Source organism: Patiria miniata, unplaced genomic scaffold (assembly GCF_015706575.1).
Source record: "Patiria miniata isolate m_02_andy unplaced genomic scaffold, ASM1570657v1 HiC_scaffold_3, whole genome shotgun sequence".
In the NCBI taxonomy this organism is placed as follows: domain Eukaryota; kingdom Metazoa; phylum Echinodermata; class Asteroidea; order Valvatida; family Asterinidae; genus Patiria; species Patiria miniata.
In genome coordinates, this window is record NW_024037069.1 from 24126050 (window position 1) to 24151152 (window position 25103).

General features: G+C 40.9%; 1 protein-coding gene across 1 annotated transcript; it reads right to left on the bottom strand.

Annotated features, from left to right (window-relative positions):
* Positions 1-3845: 3845 nt before the first annotated feature.
* Positions 3846-24358, bottom strand: LOC119737381. Its single transcript, XM_038211700.1, has 11 exons — positions 24237-24358; positions 21802-23268; positions 21231-21342; positions 20362-20555; positions 19437-19683; positions 18904-19071; positions 17928-17997; positions 16235-16366; positions 15584-15756; positions 13721-14367; positions 3846-4607 (listed from the first exon to the last, which is right to left on the bottom strand). The coding sequence occupies exons 1-11, from the start codon at positions 24307-24309 to the stop codon at positions 4564-4566; spliced, it is 3327 nt and encodes a 1108-aa protein (XP_038067628.1). The 5' UTR covers positions 24310-24358; the 3' UTR covers positions 3846-4563.
* Positions 24359-25103: the final 745 nt, after the last annotated feature.

Below are 25103 nucleotides of genomic sequence, written 5' to 3' on the forward strand. Positions count from 1 at the left end.
CAGGGACCAAAATTTGGCGGCCGCTCTGTCATTCATCGCGATGGAAATATGGATACAATTTGTTATAATTCGCTTGATGTTCATAGATTTCAACAGAGATTAATAATTTGAGTAATACAATGACGGATTGATATCGCTGCCTAGAAATTCAGTTTTGGAAAGGATGCTGCATCATGACGCCGCTTTTTTTTTCATCATTATATTTATCTCAATGAAGGTCTGTCATTGCAGAAATGTCGAAAAGACATGAATCTGGGATTGAGAAACATTTCCAATTTTGTTGGAAAATAGTTTGAAAATGCACTCGACTCTCTGTCGACTTTGTACACAACCACAGAAGTGGCGTCTGGATACTTCATTCTGTCCTCGTTTTTTTTTTTGGCCCAAAAATAGGGCACTGGCTGTACTGTCGCACAAGTGTTAAAACGAGAAACATCTTGACTCTTCATGGCTCCATGATTTAACTATCATTTTTTTTTATAATCTCAGGTGGTTTTGTGTGGTTTACTGTCACCTGTACACGTGCTTTTATAAATTTAGCATCTTTCATGTCACGCAAATTCAAGGAGCTCGAGGCAAATGGTTAAAACAATTATTTCACAGCTATTTGTGACCTTACATGTTTATACATGTTTGACAATAATTCTCATTTTTGAAGGTTTGTGGTCAACAATCCCTAGAACCGAACGCGCACCTGCACTGTGGTCTTGTCAGGCAGGCAGCAAAAGTGGCAGTGTCACATCATATCAACGCCCCGACTGTAAATATTTGGTCAAACCAAGTTTCAAGGTTGTGTTTTCCTCTCTGTAGTTCGGATTCATTCACCAGGACTGCAGGGGGGCCTGGGCGGGGGTTTGGTTGACGAAACACGGCTTGCTCGGTAGCCTGAGTGCGGTCACCGCTTCGGTGTTTGGGTTGCGGTTGGGAGAGTTTTTCAATCTGCGGTTTGTTGTAACAGCCCACAAGGCTAATTACAAGGGGACTGTCGTTAAGATGCAGGGTCACTGCTCATCAACTTCTCTTCTGGTGGCTATTAAGTTGGTATGGGGTTGTGGGAATGGCTGATGGGAGGAGCCGACAAAGGAAGGGGGCAGATGTTGTTGCCTCCAATACTCATTACATTAAGGTTGACCAAAATCCCCACCCTGGGGCATGAAAAACATGCCAAAACCCGGACACCGGACCTGGGGCAGCCCGTGGGGGGAGGGGTGGGGGAAACAATTGATAGACGCATTAACCTTAAATAAACTGAATGTATTGTAGAGCTATCTTATCAGGATAATACTAACTTTTATTTTGTCATACAACTTTATAAAGTTTTTAATGACAGATTTTTGTTACTCAGTGTACCAAGTTAGACAGGGATAACTAGGAACCAAGAAATGAACCTGGAACTAGGGCACTGAAAGGTAGCCAAGTTGAGAAAAAAAATGTGTTGCGATGTAGGCCAAGGCTGCACACTCACTTTGGGAATCCGCAACTTCCTTTAAAAAAAAAATGACACATGGAAATCAGGTAATGAAGAAAAAAAGAAGACAAAGTCTGAGATGCGAGTTAAGAAATGCACTAATGCAGGTGAGGAAAGGTGAGACTAGTCACATGGGATGAGGGGCTGATGAGTGATGAGGACCCTAGGACTAGTCAAAGAAGTCGTGGTGTGACAGACAGTACGCTCTATGGAGAGACATTATTGCGTGATGATAATGATCTTAACATTACAGACACATTATAATGAAATTTGCAGGAAGACCTCTTTGGTTTGCCCTGCAAAGTTAGCAACAGGTGGTAAGTACCATACACCCCCCTTAGGGTGGTGAGGGGTAAAAGGGGAGGGCATATTTTTAGGGGGTACTTCACAAATTGATTTTCAAAAAATAATCTTATTCTCCTGTGAGTTTGTACGTGTACATGTACATGTAATGGCAAGCTTTATGTGAAATGCAATAACAAATATACAGCCATGTCGAAATGGGAAATGTTCGTCTATGGCTATTCACCATACTGCAACAATAGCAAAAGCCATTGTCGTAGCCACAGCATGCCTGATGACACAGCCTAGCCTCAGACCAATCCGAGTTGTCCACTTTTTGTGGCTACTGGTCTGGCTTTCCTCCATAGACCTTTATCATGAAGCCACCATTTCAGTCTTGTTCCCTGTATCCAATAACAGAACTGAATGATAATATTTTTATGAAAAAAGGGAACCAGACTATTTTTCCTTCTGACCTCGCTTTGGTTACATTGATTTAAATGTGGAAAAAATCAAGATGGCCGCAACGTGATAATGGTCTATTACCGGGATGCTTCAAAGCTTGATTTGGTATATCTCACAATGCGCTCCTGTTTAGAGTGGCGTGTTGAGATCTATAAAAAAAAAACGCACGTGTGATAAATGCTTGGGCATGGAAGCGTCCCTCAAAATCGGATCGGTGTATATTAAGGAACTTTACAACAGCGCCCTCAACTCTGTGCATACCGGGATTAAAAAGGTTCTTACACTCGATATAAGCACTTAAATATGTTCCCCTTCTGGATCGACCAAATAACCTCTGGTTCTCCAATAAAAGGCAACTTGTTATCCCAACGAGGAAGCCAGATGAGAATCTGAATGGATACATCAATCATACCAGACTTATTTATAGACCAGACAGACACCACATGCTATGTTGCGGCCCGTTTGTATCAAATCCCTAAGAACGTTGAACGACAAAACCATACATGAAGATATGTCTAACTTTAATGTTGAAAACATTTTTTAAGCAAATATAACGTAAGACTGGAACATCAAGAAGAGTGTTAAGGCAAAATCAGAATAAACTCAACTAGCCAAACAAATGTGTAAACTTCACAAATTTGACATGAACACAAAATTATGGCAAAACTATGTATAGAATTGATTTAAAAGTAATATACAAATTTGCAAACAAAGAAAAAAACTACCAAATTAGTGCAAGTCGAACATCCTGTGGAAATCATGGCACCTGGTGTGCTGTCAATTTCAGGAAAAGTGGAATTTTTGTATCAATTCCCAACGATGGTCAGCCGACCATCTTTGAAAAAAAAAACTGGGTTTTTTTCCTTCAAATATTGCTTTTTTTCAAATACTGCCCCCTATGTGCCCAATGTATAGTTCGTCCACATTTTGTTTGCACATCCATGAATGGGTGCAAGCCAGCTAGTCTGGCTCCCAGACTTGACAATTCCCAAACGTCTTATAAAGTGCTCTGTTATGGTCAGGGAAAGACAAGAACAACATTTTTTTTCTCTAAAACAGGTCAGTGTAACAGTGTTTGTTATAAAATGCTATCCCCCAATTCCATCCATTTCTAAAAATTACAGCAAAAGCAAATGTTGTATATTACCTTTAACATGGAACCTAACAGTAATGTTACACAAAACCAAAGCTGCAAACATTAATAAAGGAACCCTTTCATAAAGAAACTATTTATAAATAACATTCTTCACAGAATAACATATTACATAACTTTCATCTATGCTCAGGTCAAGCATGTTCTTTTGCCTGATCTCTGTGAGTACAGCAATTATCCTGAACCTGCGTTCTTGTTTATGATCAATAAAAAAGAAACATTCAAATAAATCACTACTTACATGTACTTTGCAAAGTTGTTATAATATTTCCTTATATACAATAATTTTACAATGAGGAGTGGAGCATATTATTGGAATTGAATTTTTTTTATACGAAAGAGGGGACTTTAACTGGTTTGTGAAAGATAACCAGGAATTCAAAGGAAATTTCTAAAGATTTTTGTTAAAAAATGCTAAATTTTAACCAATTTGTTTTTCTTCTGATAAATATTTGCCAAAAGAAATCACTTTTTGGGGGGGGGGGGGGGTAATAAGAGAATTGTTTTTTTATAATTTATTTATTTATTTTTCCGGGGTTTGGGGATAGCATCAAATATCTGTAGAACTGACTTAGTTATACACAAAACTTGGTTCATTACTCCCTAGGCACTTTTGCTAGGATGCAACCTCAATCCTGCAAAATCTTCCAACTGCCTCCATGTAAAAATTGCACACAGCGTCAATTCTGCAAAATTCTCCATTATTTCTTGAGTGTTGTCCTTGGAGGGGTGACCACAGCCTCAATCCTGCGAAATCCTCCAGCAATCACTGTCAATATGTTGAGGCAGAGCCAGTGACATCCTGGAGCAGTGCAGAGGATTTCAAGTATAATCTAGGCCTAAACTTATGCATGGCTGAGCATAAACAGCACAAAGTTCGGTCCAAGACGTTGACACAGTGCATCATCCAAAATCAGCCACACACTTTTGACGTAATTATAGCCTCAATCCTGCAATATCCTCCATTTTGCAAAGAGGATTTTGGAGGATTTGGGAAGGTTAGGGTTAACAAAAATAGCTGGACAGTAAATGAAGCACAACTGGCATTTCCACATGCCTGGTCTCTGGTTTTGAAGACTGGTCTGGCCCCAGACCCTCAGTCCAGTCTGGCTTCAATGCTGAATGTTCTCTGACTGCGTAGATGGGTGTGGTCCTTGGCACATTCTCTAGTCTGGCTTCCGTGTAGACTACCACATCATTTGGAGAATCGAGGTTTTATTCTCGAGCTTCTTCTAAGCTCTGAATAAAGAAACAGAATACAAACCACAAAACTTATCTCACAATAAACTAAGGGGTCAACATTGCATCTGTAATCAAATTCTGGAAGTAAGCTGTAAAGTTATACATTCAATTGTTGCATAAAATGCTGGTTTCACACCATCCTCTTTTGACTTCAGAAACTAATTACAGTGTACATGTATTTTCAAATCAATGTGTGGCATCTGATGGGTAATACTCTGATTTTGACAAATTTTGTCAAAATATAAGGGAAAGCAGCCACATGTATCCTTTTTCTGAGTTCATCAAGACAATTTTACAGGCAATTTGCTCCATGCAGAGAAGAAAACAACAGGCAAATTTTGATTCTGTGTAAAGTAAGTAAAAGTCTGTCACAATCCAACATAGCCCATCGGGCTGGCGTTTATCTCCAGTTTCCTTGGCACAAAATGACTGAGAATATGTCTATTCCCCCTGGATGGGACCAGTCCATCGCATGCTACTCCCCAGCTAATGCCAATACCCATTTATACTCTGTGGGGAGAGGCAAATGGGGGTAAAGTTGCTTGCCCAAGGACACAACATATGGCCAGCAGCTGGATTCAAACCCCTGACCCTCTGATCGTGATTCGCAAACCCTAAATGACTGAGAATATGTCTATTCCCCCTGGATGGGACCAGTCCATCGCATGCTACTCCCCAGCTAATGCCAATACCCATTTATACTCTGTGGGGAGAGGCAAGTGGGGGTAAAGTTGCTTGCCCAAGGACACAACATATGGCCAGCAGCTGGATTCAAACCCCTAACCCTCTGATCGTGAGTCGCAAACCCTAACCGCTTGGCCAAACTTCCCCATTACAATTTACAGGTAAGGTTCCGGGGAATTCCAAAAACTGTTGGAGCAATGTACTTCAGTCGTCCCTGGGGTTCCTTTATTTGTACGTGCACTTGGTCTCCTGCAAGTTTCCTATGAAAATTGCCTCGTACGACTTGACTCTTACTGAAGCAAAAGAACATTTTCCCCATCCTTTGCTCAGAAATGTTATACCATGGAGGGACGTTTGTGTTCCTTCCTCCATGGTTATACCACGTACCACACTCCCTTAGAGTATACCGGAATCAGTCATGTCCCGCCTAAGCCAAGACATTGCGTGCCAGGAGATTATAGCATCAGCCCGTACAGTCGGATATATTTCATGTAGGTATGGGCTCTTTGAACATTAGTCCGTATATCATAATTACTGTCAGGTAGGTCGACGGTTGTAAATCTTAAGGAGTAGAAGGTGTGAACGGGAGCACTGGCAACAGTTACAGTGAGGGTGGTGATCCATTTCTAGGCATCAGGTTTCGGGAAAGCCAGAAACACTTCCAGCCTGTTAGCTTGAACGATTTGCTGTTATGTTGTGATTGTAAGAGGTTATTGGTTTGTGATCAAGGATAAGGATGTGACTTTGCGTTTAATTTTGTAAACGTTTAGCAAATATTTTAAGAGTTACACCCCTCCTACAATGTTGCCATCCCTTCAGTCTCCTGACAACAGGCAGAGTATACGTTCTGAAATGTTGAGTTTCCCCAGTTTTTAAAACAGGGCAGTTAGCTTGTACACACACATCTTGAATGAATAAAATTGTACTGAATCTGAAATGCACAATTAGGGACATACAATATACATACATCTGTGGTATGTCAAAAGCTGGGAAGCCGTAGCCCAAGCCATAGACAAAAAAAGCCAGCTTTCAAAACATGCAACATGATGCCTTGAAAGTGTTAGCCTTAGCCTTAGCCACAGACCAAACCAACCTGACCATGATTGCAACACAGCAACATTATTAAGTTCCCTGAAGACAGTGCCAAGAGATAACAACGCCAATGTGCCATTGAAGAGCGTCACTCATCGGCCGTGTTTGTCAGTGGGGATGTCTGCCATTATAAAAGGGTCAACACGTTGCCAGACACTAGGAATGATCCCCAAAACAATCCAGCGTTAACAAGGTCATAAGAACATTCAGTGAAGCCCTGGGCATGGGCTAATGCATTCTGACTCAACCTTGCTTGTATCTTTCAGTACAAACACAGAAAAGGCCCAATTTCATGGCTCTGTTAACCACAGAATTCCACGCTTAGGGTTACCATTCTGTGCTAACAGTGCTAGCAAAAGAATTCTGCGCGGGGCGGGGGGGAGACATACCTTGATCAGAACTAATGCAAGTGTGAAATGGGAACCTCTTACGGCATGGGGTTTGGGGCCCACTAGACAATCTGAGGCAATTTCTGACAACTATAACCAATTTTTTTTTAGCAAAAGATCATCATTTAAACATCATTTTCGAGTTTGGAGTCATTGAATCAGCTATTCTGAGCTACAGAATCAAATAAAGGCTACAACTTGTTGTTCGGGGACGAAAATAGTGGGGGGGGGGGAACAAACGATACGATAATCCCCACTTTAAAAAGTGGGGGGGGGGGGGGGGGAGGGCCCAGTCCCCCACCCTTTGACGCCCATGGTTCACAAGTACGGTTACGAGTAAAAGTGGATGAACAATAACAAAGGAATGCCTCCGTCACAGTTCATGAATAGCTTGCGAGTTAATTGGGACCGGAGGACTTGTGATAGACTTGTGGGGACTTGCAGGGACTTGTGATGGACTCACTACAACACCGCTTGGCCCCCAGGAATTGGAGTCAGCTGTTACAGGAATATAGCATCAGTGTGCCTATCCACAAACAACCAAACACGTGTGCAAGCAATCATGTGATCATAATTGAAGTCATGTGGAAATGGAAAGTGCCAATTGGCTCTCTCTTAAACTCAATTCCAGAGAGGAATCAAACAGGTTATTCTACTCTGTCCAAATTTCCGGTGTTGGAGTTGGACCAGAGACATACATGTCTACTTTGGGATTTTGTACTCTGTTCATTCTTGCAAAATGTTTTGAGTCCAATGCCTCTCCCGTAAGTTTAAAAAAAACCTGTACAGGCAAGATATCAACACAGAGTTGAGGAAGAATATGTGTAGTTTCGACTTCAAAGTACCACAGGAGTGGAGCTTTATTAAACCTACTTATCACTGCGATACTATTAGTGCAAAAGGTGTATGGTGCCCTAGTTGACAATAAGTTATGGGAAAGTTTTCTATTGTTGGGGAAAATAGGACCGAGTTGTGGGGACTTTCTGCTGCCTTTGGTCACCTTTATCATCATCATCTAAGTGGTCGCAACCGAGATCTTGTTCACAACGCCACGCCAGGTGTCTGTATTCCTCATTATGTACGGAGGGTCTTCAATTTCACATTGGGTGTCTCTCACAATCACATCAATAATAACTTTCGCTCCACTGATCCCCACCATTACGGAACAAGACTGTACATATGTCAGGGGCGGATCTAGCTTTCAGAAAACAGGGGGGGGGGGGAGAAAATTGAAGGTGTACATTGCTGGGGGATTCTCCTGCATTCTAAGGCAATTTGTGAATAAATTTAGCACTTTTAGCATTCCATTTATTATTTTTGACCCATTTCACTAGTATCGTAACTTCAGTCAGCTGCTGGAGGGGTGGAATTGCAACCCCCCCCCAACCCACCATCTAGATCTGCTACTGTAGGTGTTGTGTATGTGTTTTCACGAGTTGATCACCCGTGAAGCAGGCGACTCACTCGCGATGCAGGCGACTCACTCGCGATGCAGGCGACTCACTCGCGATGCAGGCGACTCACTCGCGATGCAGGCGACTCACTCGCGATGCAGGCTAGGCAAAGCCAACTCCCCCACATAGCTGGCAAGGCAAAGCCTCATTTCAACAATTTATAAAAACAACCCGAGTCAAAGTATCTTTTCTTTGATTTTAGGGACATTTTAAGATTCCTTGGGCCTCTCCAGCTCTAGTCAACTTCTTTCCAGATGACCATACAACTAAAACATAGATTAGCCTGTCCTTGGTTATATGGATTCATTAATAACCCAGGTCTGCCCAGACTCCTGGATAAAAACATGCATGAGTGTCCTCAGAGTGTCCTCAAGCTTCCCCCCAATCACCATCCTTGAGGGATAAATCAAGGGGCTGATTATTGTGTTTGGTTTAAGACCGATTCCAGCTGGTACTCCAGGCAACCCCTGAGTGATTGGTCTGCTCCATGGTTTGCCCTGTTTCCCCCCAGGGGGGCTGTCAAGAGGAAAATCTGGCACCTGTCATCCTGGGCTATAATGCTGTTTTGGGATATCTTAGGGGCTGGGATTTGGATTGTAGTACAGGTACTTCTGTGGCAATTTGGGATTTGTGAAATCGATCTGGGTTGTCAAAAATACAGACAAAACTAACAATCATTATTGCAATAATCAGTTATGTGTAATTTGATGACGGTTACTTCCAGCAGATGTTCAAGGTTTTATGGAAACTTTGTGGAATGTATGCCCAAAATTTCGGAAAACTCTTATTTAAAAAATAAAGTAACTTTGCCTGTCCTTTCTGTCACTATATTTACTGCTCCTCTTGCTTTTGTCTGTTTAAAAAAATATGTCATACAATTCTGACACTGTAAAGTCATGATGGTTTGAAAACAAAACAAATACTTGCTATCTGCCCAGGCGAGCTACTATCTCAGAAACAGCAACTCACCGCAGGCGCAGTGAGACATACACATTTGGATATTATTTTTTAAATTGACTGTGGCCTCTCAACGCTTCCGTAGATATTTGAAAGCATTTGGAAATTTATGTTTGAAGTTTTATTAAATTGTACTAAATTTTTGATTTGCTTCAATGGAGATACATTGTGGAAGTTTGGGAAGGGGTAGGGGTGGGGTAGGCTGTGGGGTGGGAGGGGTGGGGTGCTGTATGCAGTTGTGTAAAGGACTATAGCCGTGCCACCCTTAAAAAAACCACCTGTTTTCTGAAAACAAGTTATCTTTGGGCACTCGCTTCTCATCAAATATTCCTTAATTTCAACTGGCCTTGTGTATTAACTGCAAGCTTGACCAAGGTTGAAACAACTTTCTCATGAGGCCTGTCCAAAGTAGCATGGTCACTTTAATGTCTCATCTTGTTTCAACATTCTTCTGGAACCCTACAGATAAAGTTTGTGTTTGGAGGTCAAATTTAATTTGCTCATTTCATGGTTTATTAGCGAATATTGGCCGCCTGGTGTCCTCAGTCAACGAGTGGACAGTGGGGTACAGAAACTTTAACAATCAGTGTGTCCAAGCTATGTCAAAGTGATCAAACTTCTTTACTGTTTGAACTTTGAAGTGCAAGTAATAAATAGTCATCTTTCATGCAACACACTGTACCTAAAGAATGGTTTGAAGAACTTTTGTGTGTTATAAGGTCCCAAATCTGTCTTTGTACCTTTACAATGACAAAAAACAACAACAGAACCAAAAGGGAAACTGGCTTGGAGAACTTTTTGTTCGTAAAAATTTGAACCCTTCGTTTTTAAGCATACCTTGATTTGTCTGGGGTTTTTTGTGCACTTTTATTCTATTGATTTGTTATGTCCAAGTTATGTCAAAGTGATCAAACTTCTTACCGTTTGAAGTGCAAGTAATAAATAGTCATCTTTCATGCAACACACTGTAACTAAAGAATGGTTTGAGGAACTTTTGTGTGTTATAATATAAGGTCCCAAATCTGTCTTTGTACCTTTACAATGACAAAAAACAACAACAGAACCAAAAGGGAAACTGGCTTGGAGAACTTTTTGTTGGTGGGGATTTGAACCCTACGTTTTTAAATATACCTTGATTTGTCTGCTTTTCTGTGCACTTTTATTCTATTGATTTGTTATTTAAGGATAATGGAAGCAATTTGAAGACAAAACATGTTTTTGACGATTCAAGGAACAACAGTACGCCTACAATAAATATGAAGCGCGTTATTAGAGAACTAAACTGTCAAAATTTAATATATGTACTTTTTGAGAAAACTGTGAATGGTAATTCCTCATATTGGCATTATATTAAGCTCAATGATTTCAGAAGATTTATTTACAATCAAGTAGGATATTTCATATTTTGACACTTTCAGTTTTGCATGTTTGCAAATGGTGTATATTACCTTTAGAGCAATTTCAATTAATTGGGGCATTTTTTTTTTCAAATTAAATTTCAAATCACAATTCAAACTACATTTCATATTTGAATCAGAGATGAAACTGGCATATGGCCAAAAAATCGGAAAATACGTAGAACAAAAATACGTGTCCGAAATCTGGGCCGCGCTACAGTTACACACATGTACAGTATGCATGTACAGTACACTTCATGCCCAATTTCCAGACACCAACTCCAGCTTAATTATTTTCGATTCAAACAAAATTTTACGATGAAAAAAAAAATGGTCAGTGTTTTCATTGCATAAAACGCCTGAATTACGGTTAGAGTAAAGGAGTCATCAACAAAGAAGTTCACTTCTTACTTTAAAAGTCGAGGGAAAAATCCGAAAGACAAGGGCACCGTTCATGGTGCTTCAATCATGACAATGATTCAACCACACAACACCACTACTCCACGTACATGTACTTGCATTCGTACGTGGGGAAAAATCAGGCATTATCGTCTTTCTCTTCCAACAAATGCCAGTGAAATGTTAAATGCTCTCTTCGCTATTCTCGAGATAATCATCATGATTTTTAAAGCATTGCATTTTGTACTTGTAACTAAATCTGAAACCTCCGAAAATCGCACAACATAATGATTTTATCCACTGGATCGTTCACGAGGCCGAGGCCACCTGTTCCTGACCGGCGCAGCCATGTGCTACGTGCTGGGCGGACGGTGCATTACGTACGCTGGTACCATTGCATACATCTTTGTATATGCACGCACGTGCGACGACACAGTGATTTTTCCATGTCGCCTGTCAATGTTTAACCTTTTGTCCAGCCTGAAAAGGCTCCGATCAGTGTTTTGGCCTGTGTTTCTACCGTTGAAACACACCAATAACGACTGGTGAAAGAGATTAAAACTACGTTCGCGATGATTTTAAGGTGCCATTTCCATCGACTTTTCATCGACTTTTCTTCGAAATTATGATTGAAATAAAATGACATTTTGTAAAAAAATCGTTACAAAATCAAATTTTGTGGGACACATTGTAAAAAAATCGGAAATTTCGTTGGAAAATTCAAAAAGTCGGATTTCCGATTAAAATCGGAAAAGTTTCATCTCTGTTGAATTTCCCTTTCAATGCTGCTGTTCAGTGGGAACCCTGTGCTCTGAATCAACAAACTATTAGATGCAATTCTGAAGGTTTACAGAAGTGAATGTTGGACCCAGGAATGCTTTGATTGTGTCCTAGCCCAAGACGTTAGGTCAGATGTGACGGGCTAATTGGATTCAGCTTGACCCTGTGTGGGCGTGTTACCAGTTTATATACTACGGACCAAAAATGCACTGCCTACAAATCCTGGGCATGTTCTCACTGTTCACACAAACGAGGCCCCCTTCAATGGCGAAACCATTGTGCACGCTATTGTGCGAAGCTACTGCCCCGTGATGGATTATCTGAACTATAGCTAGCACAATGCTTTTGCCATTGAAGGGGGCCGTTGTGATAAAGCACATATAAATTAACTTCACTATGTGCACGAATCTGCTTTGCACAGGAATATTGTGCTTACTACAGGCATGGAGGTATAAGACAGAACTTTACCAACAGCTAAATACCAAAAACTAAATACTATTTTTTTTAATTTGCTTGAATAACTGGTATCTTCAGCTCCATTACATGTACATTCAATACAATAATCACGTTTCAAACATGATGCCAAGGCCCCAATGTGGATCAGGTTGTATAGACAGTGTAAAGATTTCCTAGAAATTATCAACAAGAATTTTCCGCCCACGTCTTAACCTCAAACTTTTTTTAGATTTTGTTTTTGTGTTTTTATTGGTGGTTTTGGGTTTTTCCCCGGTTTTTTGGGTTTTTTTTTTTTTTTTTGAATGTCAAGTTTTTTAGTTTTCATAGAATACTGGTGCACCATGTGCTCTAGATCAATAAACAAAACTGTAAGAATCATCCACATACCGTGTGCAAAGTACTTTTTTAATTTGAAATTAATTTAATGCCAAAAACCCACCGGTTGCGGTTTAAAGTATCCACAGCTGGAGTGGAAGTCACAAATCAATTCTGGGTCAATAACTGCTTTGAACTGACAATCACCTGACAGGAAACCATAAAATGGAGGTGGGGGGGGGGGGGGAGAGTGGGTTGGTATGGTAGGCTGTCTGAAGGTCAAGGGTCACAGGAAAGAGTCGGTATGCAAATTATAGAGGCCGCTTTGTTGCTTAGCAATAGAGTAAGTTGACAGTAGGTTTGTGCAGTATTGGATTTCTGGAATCCACGTATACTATACTATTATATAATTTCCGCGCTTTTCGGCATTACCGGGTTCTTTTCTAGGCAGACTTTTATGCCATCAAAATAAAATAATGCACATTATGACAGGGAAACTGCAAACAGGTCCACATGAGCGAAACTTGAAAGGCTCCACTGCATTACTAGTAAGCAAAAAATATGGATTGAGAATTCCAGCTCCACAATTTGTATCTTATCTAGATACCACGACAACAAAGACGTTAAATAATCATCCTTATAGTGCAGATCTGGCCAAGTTGTTTCTGTCACTTTTGTTCAAAGGACTTTTGCACACATTTGGCCACATTTTAGATGGAATATCGTGGTACTGAAATTCCACACCGAGTTTGTTGGTATTTCGGTATATTTTAAGCAACGTCATTATTTTGGAATTGTTCGGTATCAAAAAAAATATTGTCACTATGCGGTTAACTAAATATCGTCCAAGCCTAGCTTTCAAAGCTTAGGCCACTTTCGAATTACTTGTCTTAGGCAGGAAGTTACACATTGGCTTTTTAGTGGCTGAATTAACTTCAAATACATGTGAAGGTTACTGTCAGCAAAAGCCAAGTACACACTACTTTGGATGGAACTTTAAGAAAAATTGTAGGCTGGTTCCAGTCTCTCAATTATATTCCAGACTTCAATAGGAGGGATTGGGAACCAGTTTTTACCATGCTGGATAATCACGTTAAAAACCACTGACAGCTTTGTTTTGCATTTTTAGTACTTGTCACACCCCTTGGTACATGTAAATATGGAATCTTCCATGAGCCAGAACTCACCTTGTTGAGCAGTATGTGCTAGATCCTCCATTTGATCAGCGGGGGTGTTACCAACTGACAGCTCTATGTATGATGGCATGCTGCTGGCTGTGCTGCCCTTTTCATTTGGTGTCAGTGAGGGCAGTGTTACCTCCTTCTTGGCTTTTGAAGTGAGCTTGGCGGGTGCCAGTGTGTGCGTATCATCACTAGGGGGCGCTGTGATTGGATCGTCTTGGGACGAGTTGTTGGATATCGGCGTGTCGTCGAAAAGTTCCAGACAATCAGTCTGGTTGTACGATGCCGCTACATCAGACGACGGATCATTGGACGTCTGGATTAAAGACGGATTTGTTGACTTTGCCTCTGCCTTTGTTGTAGTTTTGTGCTCAGTTGATGATGCAATTTCTTTTGTCTTATCAAGAGAGGATAACTTGATGAATGATGGAATGATACCACGAACCTCTCCACTTGTTGTCACCGAGGGCGCTCTTTCCTTAGCTTCACCCTCCTCGGCAGTCACACTGATAAATGACGGCATGTTATCGGCCGCCTCTCCTGTTGCAGACTCTGAGGGCGCTATTTTTTCTGGTGGACCGTCCGCTGATAGCTTGATGAACGATGGAGTGTTGATATTTTCATCTGCTCTTTTGGCCTTCTTAGGTTGGGTTCTGTTTATAAGGCACAAAAATAAAAAAATTCAAGTCGTTCATTATGAAACTGAGTCAGATTTTTAACCAAATTCATTGTCAATTCTACAGGTTAAGAGGAACAAAATGTTTATGGAGGCAATTTATTTTTTTGGGGGGGGGGGGTTGGGAGTAAACATACGAGAATAACAACTTCATTAGTGGAACCAATGCTATAGAAGTACCAGGTAAAAACATGCTCTTTATTTCAGGAAAAAAAAAATCGTTCAAATAAGTATATTTTGAGATTTTGATTTCAATGCGTTGGTTTTTTTCTTCATTGACAGGTAGAACTTTTTAGCAGTCCCACCCGAGTAATTTGTAATTTTTTTCTCACAATCACTAGGGACAACACTGAGTATACAGTGTTTATAAAATACGTCGGTGAAAGGAAAAACCCAATATTAAATTTACATCACTCCAACGCAATTTCTATCTTATGAAAACTTTCAGTTTGTATAACACCCCCGCCCCCCGGAAAATTAGCGTTAATATCAGGGATGCTTAATACAGGCAAACACAGTCTGCCAATGCAAAATCAACCTATAATTTGTTTGTGCTTGGTATTCCACAAGGGCATTTATATTTAGTCCAGCTGTCCACATTTATATGGATTGAAAGAGAATTTATTGTAGTGAGTTGACCTAGAAAACTGCAAGGTCAATGTCACTGTCTGGTTTGACCACAGGGATAAGCTTTTTCACACACTTCAACGACCTTTCTGAGGGTCACGAACCTTCAACTGGGCTCAGAAATAAGGTCATTTTTCAATAACAACCAGCTCCATCTTGACTGTCTGCTCCAGGTTAATTTAGGAGCTGGTACTGCTCGAACTAAATGAAAATACCCTGAATGTTGGGCCTCAAACTATCGTGATTTTGATTTTTAACGGCAGATAATGGACCAAATACCAGGAGGTGAGACTTGTCACAATTTTCCTGATTTTAGGGTTTTTTTCTGGATTTGTTGTGAATTCAAGAGTTTTTGTAAAGACTTTTTGAGCTTTTACTGCAAAGTTGTTTTTTATCCGTAACAATTTATGCAGAGCACAAGAAACTTACCAGGTTAGTTTTTGAACATTCTTCTTTGGATTTTGAGTGAAAAATACAAAATGCATGAAAAGGAAATTATCCTATATGCCTGTAAATTTAATATCTCTGCGATGCAGCACACCATCTATTAGAGGCGTTAAACTAACCTTGTATCTGTTTCGTACGTGTGCCCCGATCGCTTTGCAGCTTTCTTCGTCTTGGTTTTGCTCCTGCTGCTCTCACCAGCATCTTTCTTGTGTAACAAGGGACAGGCCTTCCCTTTGTCGCATTTCCCTGTCTTGCTGAACTGTGCACATCTTAGGATGTGCTGCTTCTTGCACTGCAAGAGACATTTGGATAAAAAAAGGCAAAAAACTTTAACTTGAACCAGTTTGAACTTTTCCGTTCCTTTTTTAAGTTCTGGCCGGAGCTTCTAAATGTCACTTGGTCAGTGTTGTTGGACTTGAGTCCAGGACTCGGACTCGAATTGGACTTGAGTCACATTTTTCGTGACTCGGACTCGACTTGAGTCACATTAGAGAATGACTCGGACTCGGACTCGAGCTTGGTGACTCGTGACTCGAGTCAAGTATTTTCATCAAAAGAAAAAAAAAAACCTTACGTATTTGTGCAACGAACGTAGCATTCTTTTTTAATTTTAATGTCCAAAAAAAAAAAAAACCACTAAAAACTTAACAAAATTTGTTTGTAACAATTCGGAAAGATGTTTATGAAAAGTTTGCTGAAAGTCCGCATCACATGTCCACACCATTCAGTTTCTTACCAGGAGCGACATGATCTGCACTATCGACCCCTACCTTATCTCCCAGTGGGCAGTGCCCTTTGATGAAAGCAGCACATGGCGTTGCTTTGCTGCTGACCTTGACGTGGGAGTATGGGCAGTCGTCCCTGTTGCAAACGCCGCGGAGAAAGTAGGAACACACTGGCATCTGGAGTGTTGATAAAGATCGAGAAATCAGCACTGCGATCAGTGGATGACATTTTCGCTTTAAAGCTATAGTCCATCATTTGCAGCCATCCGAAAAAGTAACGGGCGTATTATTGTTGAAAGACTTACTTGGTTGAAAGATAGTAAGTGGACTAAACTCCCTGTGAAATTAATCTTTCTGGCAAGCTATCATGATGAAGTTATCAACGAAAGAAGGCCTTTCCAACGGTGCGTCTTAAGACGCACCGTAGGAAAATTTAATTTAGTAGTTCGTTTTGTTATTCGGCGAAGCGCGCACAAGCATTGGCACGACGCACAGGCGCGCGCGGTTGCTATAATTCGTCGGATCAGTGCGCGACATCGCGTATAGCTGCAATTCAAAACAATTCAAAACATGATTCAGCAACTTTTGATTTGAAATTGAGATCCTAGAATGCTGTTTTTCTCGGAATATACAGCTGAAGCTGAGCTGAAACTTCATCAGGTTAGTTTTTCAGTATCCTTCATTAGATTTTGAGCACTTTTGTTGCTTCAAACGAACAAAATGCACAAATTACAAATGATGGACTATATCTTTAAACTCCTTGCATGGACAATAGGGGTGTGCATTTACAGGTAGTGCTGGAACTGGATACCCCACTGAAAAATACACGGGTACCCGGGTACCCGTTAAAGAAAACCAACCCAAAAATCAAATCTTGGAAGTTGCTGTTGAGTTTGTTCATAAAGGTCCGCATGGTAATACTACCACATCAGTGCGTCAAAACAGCAAGAGATAAGTGTGTACAGTGAACATAGCTTTACGGTGTAAACTGCAGCTTTCGCGAGCGTCATAAACGTAAAATATGTTTTGTTTTCCCATGTTGCCTGGTTTTTCATTTTAAAAATTACCCACAAATGACATTTCTGTTGCATTGTCTGAGAAGTTACTACGTAATATGTAAAGTTAATTACGGGTACCCAATCCCATCCGGAACTGTTTCCTGACATCAGCGGTCGAGTACTCGGGTACACGGTTCCGATGCACAGCCCTAATGGACAATAGATGGTGCATACATGTAGTGACCACCGGTGAATGCAGAGCACACTGCATGCACGCATATGGTACAGTGCGGGGTGGGGGGGGGAAACATATGGTACAAAGTACACCCGATGAATTCTCATCGGAATGTGAATAACCTTGTAGCGTCTTTGCATAATTGTCAGGCACATACGTTGGGTACCTGTGAGGGTAGAGGACCGAATGTGCGCTGATATCGGCTGCCGCGTGGTCTCGAGGCCTGATGGGGAATAATTGGGGAATAATTGTAAAGCGCTTTGAGATTGTTAATACGATGGAAAGCGCTATGTAAGCATTACAATTTATTTTTATTTATAAATTTGTGCTCAAAATTCCATCTTTACTTTCCCTTTGTTACCGTTGTGGGGGTACTTGTGCAAGTAGTCTATAATGATTCTGTGCCCTGTGACTGTAAAATGTTGTGCCTACCGGAGCACAAGCACAGCATACTGTGCCAATCAGAGAGTAAAATATCAGAAGGGGGGATTATGAAAACACTGACCTTATCTTTGGAAACTTTGTGAGAGAAGAGACAGGAGCCATCAGTCTTGGGGCAGGTGCCACGTAGAAATCTTTAAAAAAACATTTAAAAGAATTTGAATTTACATCCAAAGAAAGTGACTGCAGTTACGGGTTCTGTTCCTACACGAGAACAAAATTCTGAGTTTTAGGTTAAAGAACTCACTCAACTATTTAGCGATATTTAAATCCAACAGAAGCGCCGTGGATAGAGGATAGGATTTTGATTTTTGTTGAGGGAAATTTTGGGGTAAATGATGTTGAAGACGACAAAACGCAACACAAAAATATTAAGATGGTGATCACAAAAACTGCGTTAATCCGCATGGCAGCAACTGAAAAATGCGTAAGAAAATCACATTGTCCAGTAGATGTTTCTGTTCAATTAACAAAAATAGGGTCATTAGAATTCAAAGAAAACTGCTTAACCCTAACCACCCCTAACCCTTCAAAATCCAACTGCATGTTTTCTTTGATTCTGTTGGAGAGAGGACTGCACTGATTACGCCTTACATGGGTCAGGCATGCCACTATAATCAGAGCCCAACAGTTTGGGTGTTGAATACCGTGTGGTGTTGGATATTGCAAGAGTGAGAAAGCATTCTAAGGGGATGCAGAAGTCATTTTGGAATGATAAAAACACTGTGAAAACTACAAAACGAAAGAGGGGCTTGTAGCAACTACCCAATCGCCCCAAAGTGGACACAGTTCGCTGGAGACAATGACCAGAGTCAAATTTCAGAAACTTTCACTTGGAAAATTTATGTGCTAAGCGAGAATCAGATGAGTACCAGTTAGAAGGCATTATACATTTCATGACATTTTAGCTGGTAACCAATTTTTGCTAAGCACATCATTTCTGTGCTCAGCAGCCCAAGACATTTGCCCCAGGGGTGGGGCGTGATAGGGTTTGGCAGAGGGTGGCTAGGGTGGGGTTAAATCTATATATTTTTTCTTACCTCGTGCAGACAGCTACTTTATCAGGATCGTGTATATACGGGCAAGCGTTGCCCCTTTTGCAACGACCGTACAGATTGTAAAACATACAGTACTGCTTCATCTGGGATTGTTTCTTGGAGCGTTCTTTGGCGGCCAAGCTAACGTGAATGCTCCGTCGTAAGACGTGGCTAGCAAAAGGAAGATAGATTGTATGTAGGTGATAGTGCATTGTCGTTGGGTTCTCTTAGCCTTATAAAATATTACTGCAGATTTGTACGTAAACATCGTTGTAGATGACGGCAGAGATGGTTATTGTGGTTGATTTAAGCTGCTTTGCACCGAAATGGCAGCTTTGAACTGAGATTGTCTTGAGAATGTTTTATTGGCCCAATGAGCAGGGTAATAATGATGTAGCGCCTTGAGCACCAATACTGGTGGAAACGTGCACTTTATAAATACACATTATTATTAATATTTTTATTGTTAAGTCTCTCAACTACAGCACTGCAGGGACATGTGAGTATTCAAGTCATAGTGTTTGTAGTTCACTAACCTCGCTACTTTTCTTGTGACAGACGGAGTTGATGAAGACTTGAACGCAGGCTTGTGGCTGTGCCTTGATGAATGGCTAGGTGTCTCAGTCCGCTTCCTAGAGGTGCTAGGGGAGCTTGTAGGGTGACCCGAGGGTGCAGTATGGGTGCTCGGTTGGATGCGGTGTAAGACCTTGCTATATCGGTTGATGCGAAGCTTAAACGGACTGCCTCCCACATTAACCAGGGACCCTGACGGCCTTCTGTCACCTTAAAAAGTGGAAAAAATCCGATGGAAAAAATCAACTAGTGAAGTAAAATGAATGTTAGTACCTGCTCCAATTTTTGGTTTAAAAAACCAGCAGTATGAAGGTACTTGCAAAATTGTAAAATTATACATTTTGTATTTTTATCTTAATTTGTATTTTTGGAGTTTTGCCAAACTCTTTAAAGATGAGCAAAAAATAATTTTAATTTACATCCCCCCGACACAAAAAATGTTTGCATAAATTGTGGTTTATGGATGATTCATAATTAAAAAGGTATCCTCTCTGAGTGATCTCCGTTTGTTATTTCTCAGGTTTGCAGCATTGGTAATGTTGCTAGCATCGTGACTTTGGGCATGGTCCCTGGCTACATGGCATATAAGGGTTGGTGGCTTCTGACTAGCGCCCCTTGAACAAAGACATTGACAAAATGGGGAACCGCCAACATAGGGCTGGAAAGCTCTGACAGTTGGAAGAGCATCGGTACGGTGTCCCGAAGGTCGCAGGTTCAAACCCCGCTCCGGTCGAATTCTCTGTTCAATTTCATAATTAATATCTAAGCAACTTGTCAGTTTCCCTTTGTGGTTTATAGACAACATATAATTTGTTTCAATTTTGTGTGTATGTGTGTTTGCTGGGGGGGGGGGGGGTTAAGGGACTATATATGACAGATAGCACCAACCTTCAGCTCTTCTTATGAGTTTTGTCTTCGTGTTCTTGACCGTGACAAGCCGCTCGACGTCTGACGTCTTTCTTGATGACCTTGACAATGACGTCATGGATGACAAAGGACGGACGACGCTCCGATGACCTTTGACCAAGTTGTATCTGGACCTCAGAAGGACCGGTGTGTTACTGAGAACTGTTTGCCTTCTCCTATATCGTGAAACACAAAGCAGAGTCTGTCAACTTGTAATTTTAAGGTCCTAAGAACTTTATCCAGTTGAAATTTATTCATATTTTTTTTTGGCGAAGAAGTTCTGAAGACACGTGTTTGATGAGTTATTATAAGATAATATTCTTGCATATTTCAAAGTTTCAATTCTTATGTATAAATTGTTTTCTTTTAATACATGTATGTGAATTTGGACAAACTATTGGGAGAACTAGTTGCCACTAAGGCAGTTAAGTTATTGAGTGAAGTTTTCATTCAAGAAAGATCCATTCCCCGTTTTTTTTAATTTTTGACCCAATGATGACTTCTTCTAATCTATAGATCACTCATTGATCTGATACACGGTACCCTGTGGAGACATGTGTATAATAGGGAACAAAAGATTGTATACGTCTCCACAGGGCAATTTCTATAGGTGAATACATCTCCACAAGGTTATCACGAAATATGGATTTTACTCAAAAGCTAGGAATTTCCAAGGTGTGTTGATCCGTCGCAAATTGAAGTATTTTATGTAAGGGATATTAAGTCCGAATTTTAGCCCAGGAAATTAATTCTGGTTAAAATAGGAGCAGATTTTCAAACTCAAAATTTTAGTACAGGAGAACAAAGAAATGACTCCACAAGGATACAAATTTCAGTATGTGTGTTCTTACCTTTCCATGAAGGTCAGAGGCTTCCTTTGGACACTTGATGCATGAGATTTTTTCAAGGCGTATCGAGAGCTGTAGCTTCCTTTTGTTGCCATCTTACAAGATGAAGAAGACCCTGCAATCACAGACATAAATATGGACTCAGGTGAAAAAACAAGTGCTTCAACTTAACCTTTTAAGGGCCTGGCCAGAACAAAAAAAATAACCAAAAGAAATGAAAGAAGAATCCAAATCAGCTAGGATGATCCTTAAAAAAGAATCAGTCATCTGGGTTTTATTAGACTTGACGGACTGCGGAAGTACAGCCAGCCAGTATTACTTTACATGACACTTTCAAAGTTTACGAATGAAGAATGTCTTTCTTAGTTTCTGGCAATCGGAAGATATTCAACAATTCTCATCTTTTGCATAAAAAAAACAACTTTTGAAAACAGTGGTTATATTTCTTTTGAGAAAGTGTATTATATAGGAAACTTTATGGGATATTCATGATAATGGGAGGTTTATATACTCCTTTTAGATATTCCTTTGAGAAAACGAGATATTTCAGATTTTAGGATTTTATATACTCTACCTTTTCTATCATCACTGCTCCTGTGTGGCAGTCTCGATCCTCTCGCTGACCTTTGACCAAATGACCCTTGACCTCTATATAAGCCCCGCCCTCTGCTCCTCCCAGATCCATAACCTCTGAATATTGATGACCGATATCCTCTCCCTCCGCGACCTCTAAAGGTCACCGCCCCACGACCTCTAAAGGTTACAGCCCCACGACCTCTAAAGGCAGAAAAAGAAAATCCTCGGCTAAATGGAGATCCGCGACCTCTTGAACTCGCAAACCCACGTCCTCTGCTTCTAATGTAAGCCGGGCCTGTCCTACTTGGGAATCCGTAACTTCTAGCGGAGACATGGTCGTGGTGACGAGTTGATTTATGCAGGCTGCTGGAAGGGGTGGCTATTGGCTTTGCGTTGGTGGTTGCATGAGAAGTGTGATGGGTGTGAGACGACTTGCTTGCAGACGGAGTACTGGTGTAAGTGTAACGGGAAGAATGGCTGGTGGATGGTTTGTGGTGATGCGAATCGTGTCCATGCTTCCTGGAGGAAGATGACGGCGTCTTGGATGACTCAAACCGATACTTAGACCGATGACTGTCCAGGCTGTGATGTCTGGACGTGGAGGAACGTCTTTCAGTTTCAGAGCTACGACTTCTAGACGTCGGGGTTGTGTTGGATCTGAACAGCGATCTGCTACCGTCGTCAGATTGCGAGGCGTGATGAGAAGGTCTCCAGGAGTATTTACTGGATGATCCCTTCGGTGAGTGGCTGGAAATCGGCGACGTTGGTTTGACAAGGTGGGTTGATCTGTGAGAATGCTCCTTAAGGCTACGGCGACTCCAGCTCTTACTCAGAGGATCTGAAGCTGACAAGCTGCGAGTTGTTGAGGATCTTGGAGTTTCTGAAAGGCTTGAATGTAAACCGGGCTTCTGGCTCATTTGCCATGTTGATGAGCTACGGCTACTCACCGGTAGGCCTAGTAAGTATTTGTCTTCGATCTCTTTCAGCCGGCTAGAGCTACTCAAATAGCCTTGCGACGTAGATCTCTGAATCGGGAATGATTCCACAGGTACACTCAGAAAAGAGGATTGTCTGTAGGATTTTCTCTGAGTAAATGCATCAAGGCTGGGTGATTTAGCAGCTGAATATTGTCCAGATTCACGACTAGTGTATCCAGACTGGTTAGGCGTGGAGCTCCTGTGCTCACTTGAAGCTTTGGTTGAATATGTGGATGATCTCGAAACCAAGGCCGACGATTTACCAGGGTCAGCTGACCATCGATCGTAACTCCAACACGGATTTGCTCCACTGGTTTTAGTCAGTACCTTTGAGTCCCTACTTGTCGTGGAGATGTGCTTGGTTCTGTCATATCCTTTCCCCAGATATTTAGCCTCGAGCTCACTGGTGTACCTTGGGGTAGGCTCGGAAGCAGCTTTGATGCTATACTTGGATGAGGTCGACAAAGGCTTCGGACTGTTCAGGGAATCTGTGGGAAAATATGATCATAATTTAACTTAGTTTGGAAAAACATGGATTTGGGCATGTTGGTAGGGACCGCACACAAACTGGCAGATCTCCACAGCTGTCACGCAACAGTGAACAACGTTTTTTCTAAGTTGCCGCACGATTGCTCTACGGGTTTATGCTGATCAGAAGGTATAACGGGGTGATTCCACGTGTTATTGAACGTCATCATAATTTTCATACGTCAACAACAATGAGTCCAAAATACTGGGAATGTTTTTATTTTTTATTTATAAGCCGAATTAGTCCATCTCAACGTATCATGTGATGGCTCCTCCTTTTCGTGATTGGTGTATGACGTCCGATAGGACTGCTTAGGCTGTTTATTAAACCTAGTATGTAAACAAGGCATATACATACACAGTTTTTCCATCTAGAACTTAGAAGTGAGCAAAAAATCAATCATTACAGAAGAATTTTTTAAGGTCATATTTCAGTAATCCCTTATCTGATTTCAAAAATTTAAACAGCTATGAGCCTAGATAAACATGTATGTTTTCTCTCACTTGACACAAAAAGTGGCTTTTAAAACCCTTTTTAAAAATTGGGTGCAGTCCCTAATAATGTTGGGACTGAGATTTATCATTTCCTAGTGAGAAACATTTTAAAATTTAATTCTGTCAGTGTCAGAAAATCCTTTCAACATGTTCACAACTCCCCACCATGTCCATAGATTTTGCACATGACCACCAAAGCATCTTTAGGATACAACATTCTTTCAATGATTAACACAACCCTATTTCTCATTATATTGTTACTGGATGCGGGTTTTCCCCTTTGAAGTTTGAGGCGTCCGAAAACTGGGCAATATTATCGTCAGACGTTCAAAGATTCTCCGTCCCAGCTTTAACAATCGAAACAAATGCTGACTACGATGCATACATCGGACTAGTGTATTACTGAAGCAAAATAGATAATGCAATATCTTACCTGTCAGTTTCTGGATTTCTTGCTGTAATTTGGACAGTCGCGATAGAGTTGATTGCCTGTCGTAGTTCGCCATGGTTAGTAAGCGTTCGCGTATTATGATGTGTACGCGATCGAATTTTGTGATCATCACATTGTTGTGCCCATTCTTGAAAATCACGCATTCTCGAAAATGGGCATGCACATTCTCGAGAATGGGCGCGCATTCTAAGAATGAGCGCCCATTCTTAAGAACGAGCACGCGTTCTTAAGAATGAGCGCTCATTCTTAAGATTGGTTGGGAATATCACGTGCACAATTTATGAATTTTGCCCAATCTTAACAAACATTGCACGACATAATTATGTTAAATGAATTGTATAGCGGTTAAAAGGGAAACAATTCATATAAAGAGGAAAGAAAATGTGCTATGCTTCTGTACTCGTATAATTACGATAATTTGAATCAAATTAAACCTGTTATTATTGCTTTTTTCTGCCCACTATGGGAAGTTTTGTAATAACGGAGGACTGGGAACTAGTCTGGGAAGTGCTTTGTTTAGGCTAGACAAGTTACAAGTCCCTGCATGTATCATATGCGTGCCACAAAAAAAAAAACGATGTCCAGAAGCTGCCAAAATTGCTCTTTTGACTAGATAGAATCCAGCTCTGCGACGTTATGGTGGGATGTGAACAATAAATTGGTGGCAATTTAATGGGAAATAGCATTAGCACTATGGGATGTCGCAGTATTCATTCTCATTCTTCACATTCTTCATTCTTACGTCCCCCCCCCCTTGCTTTTATTATCCCAAAAATCAGAATTCTTTGCACTAGTATTATTATGTCTCTTATATTTTCCCGGTCCCCCCCCCCCATATTAATACGCCTT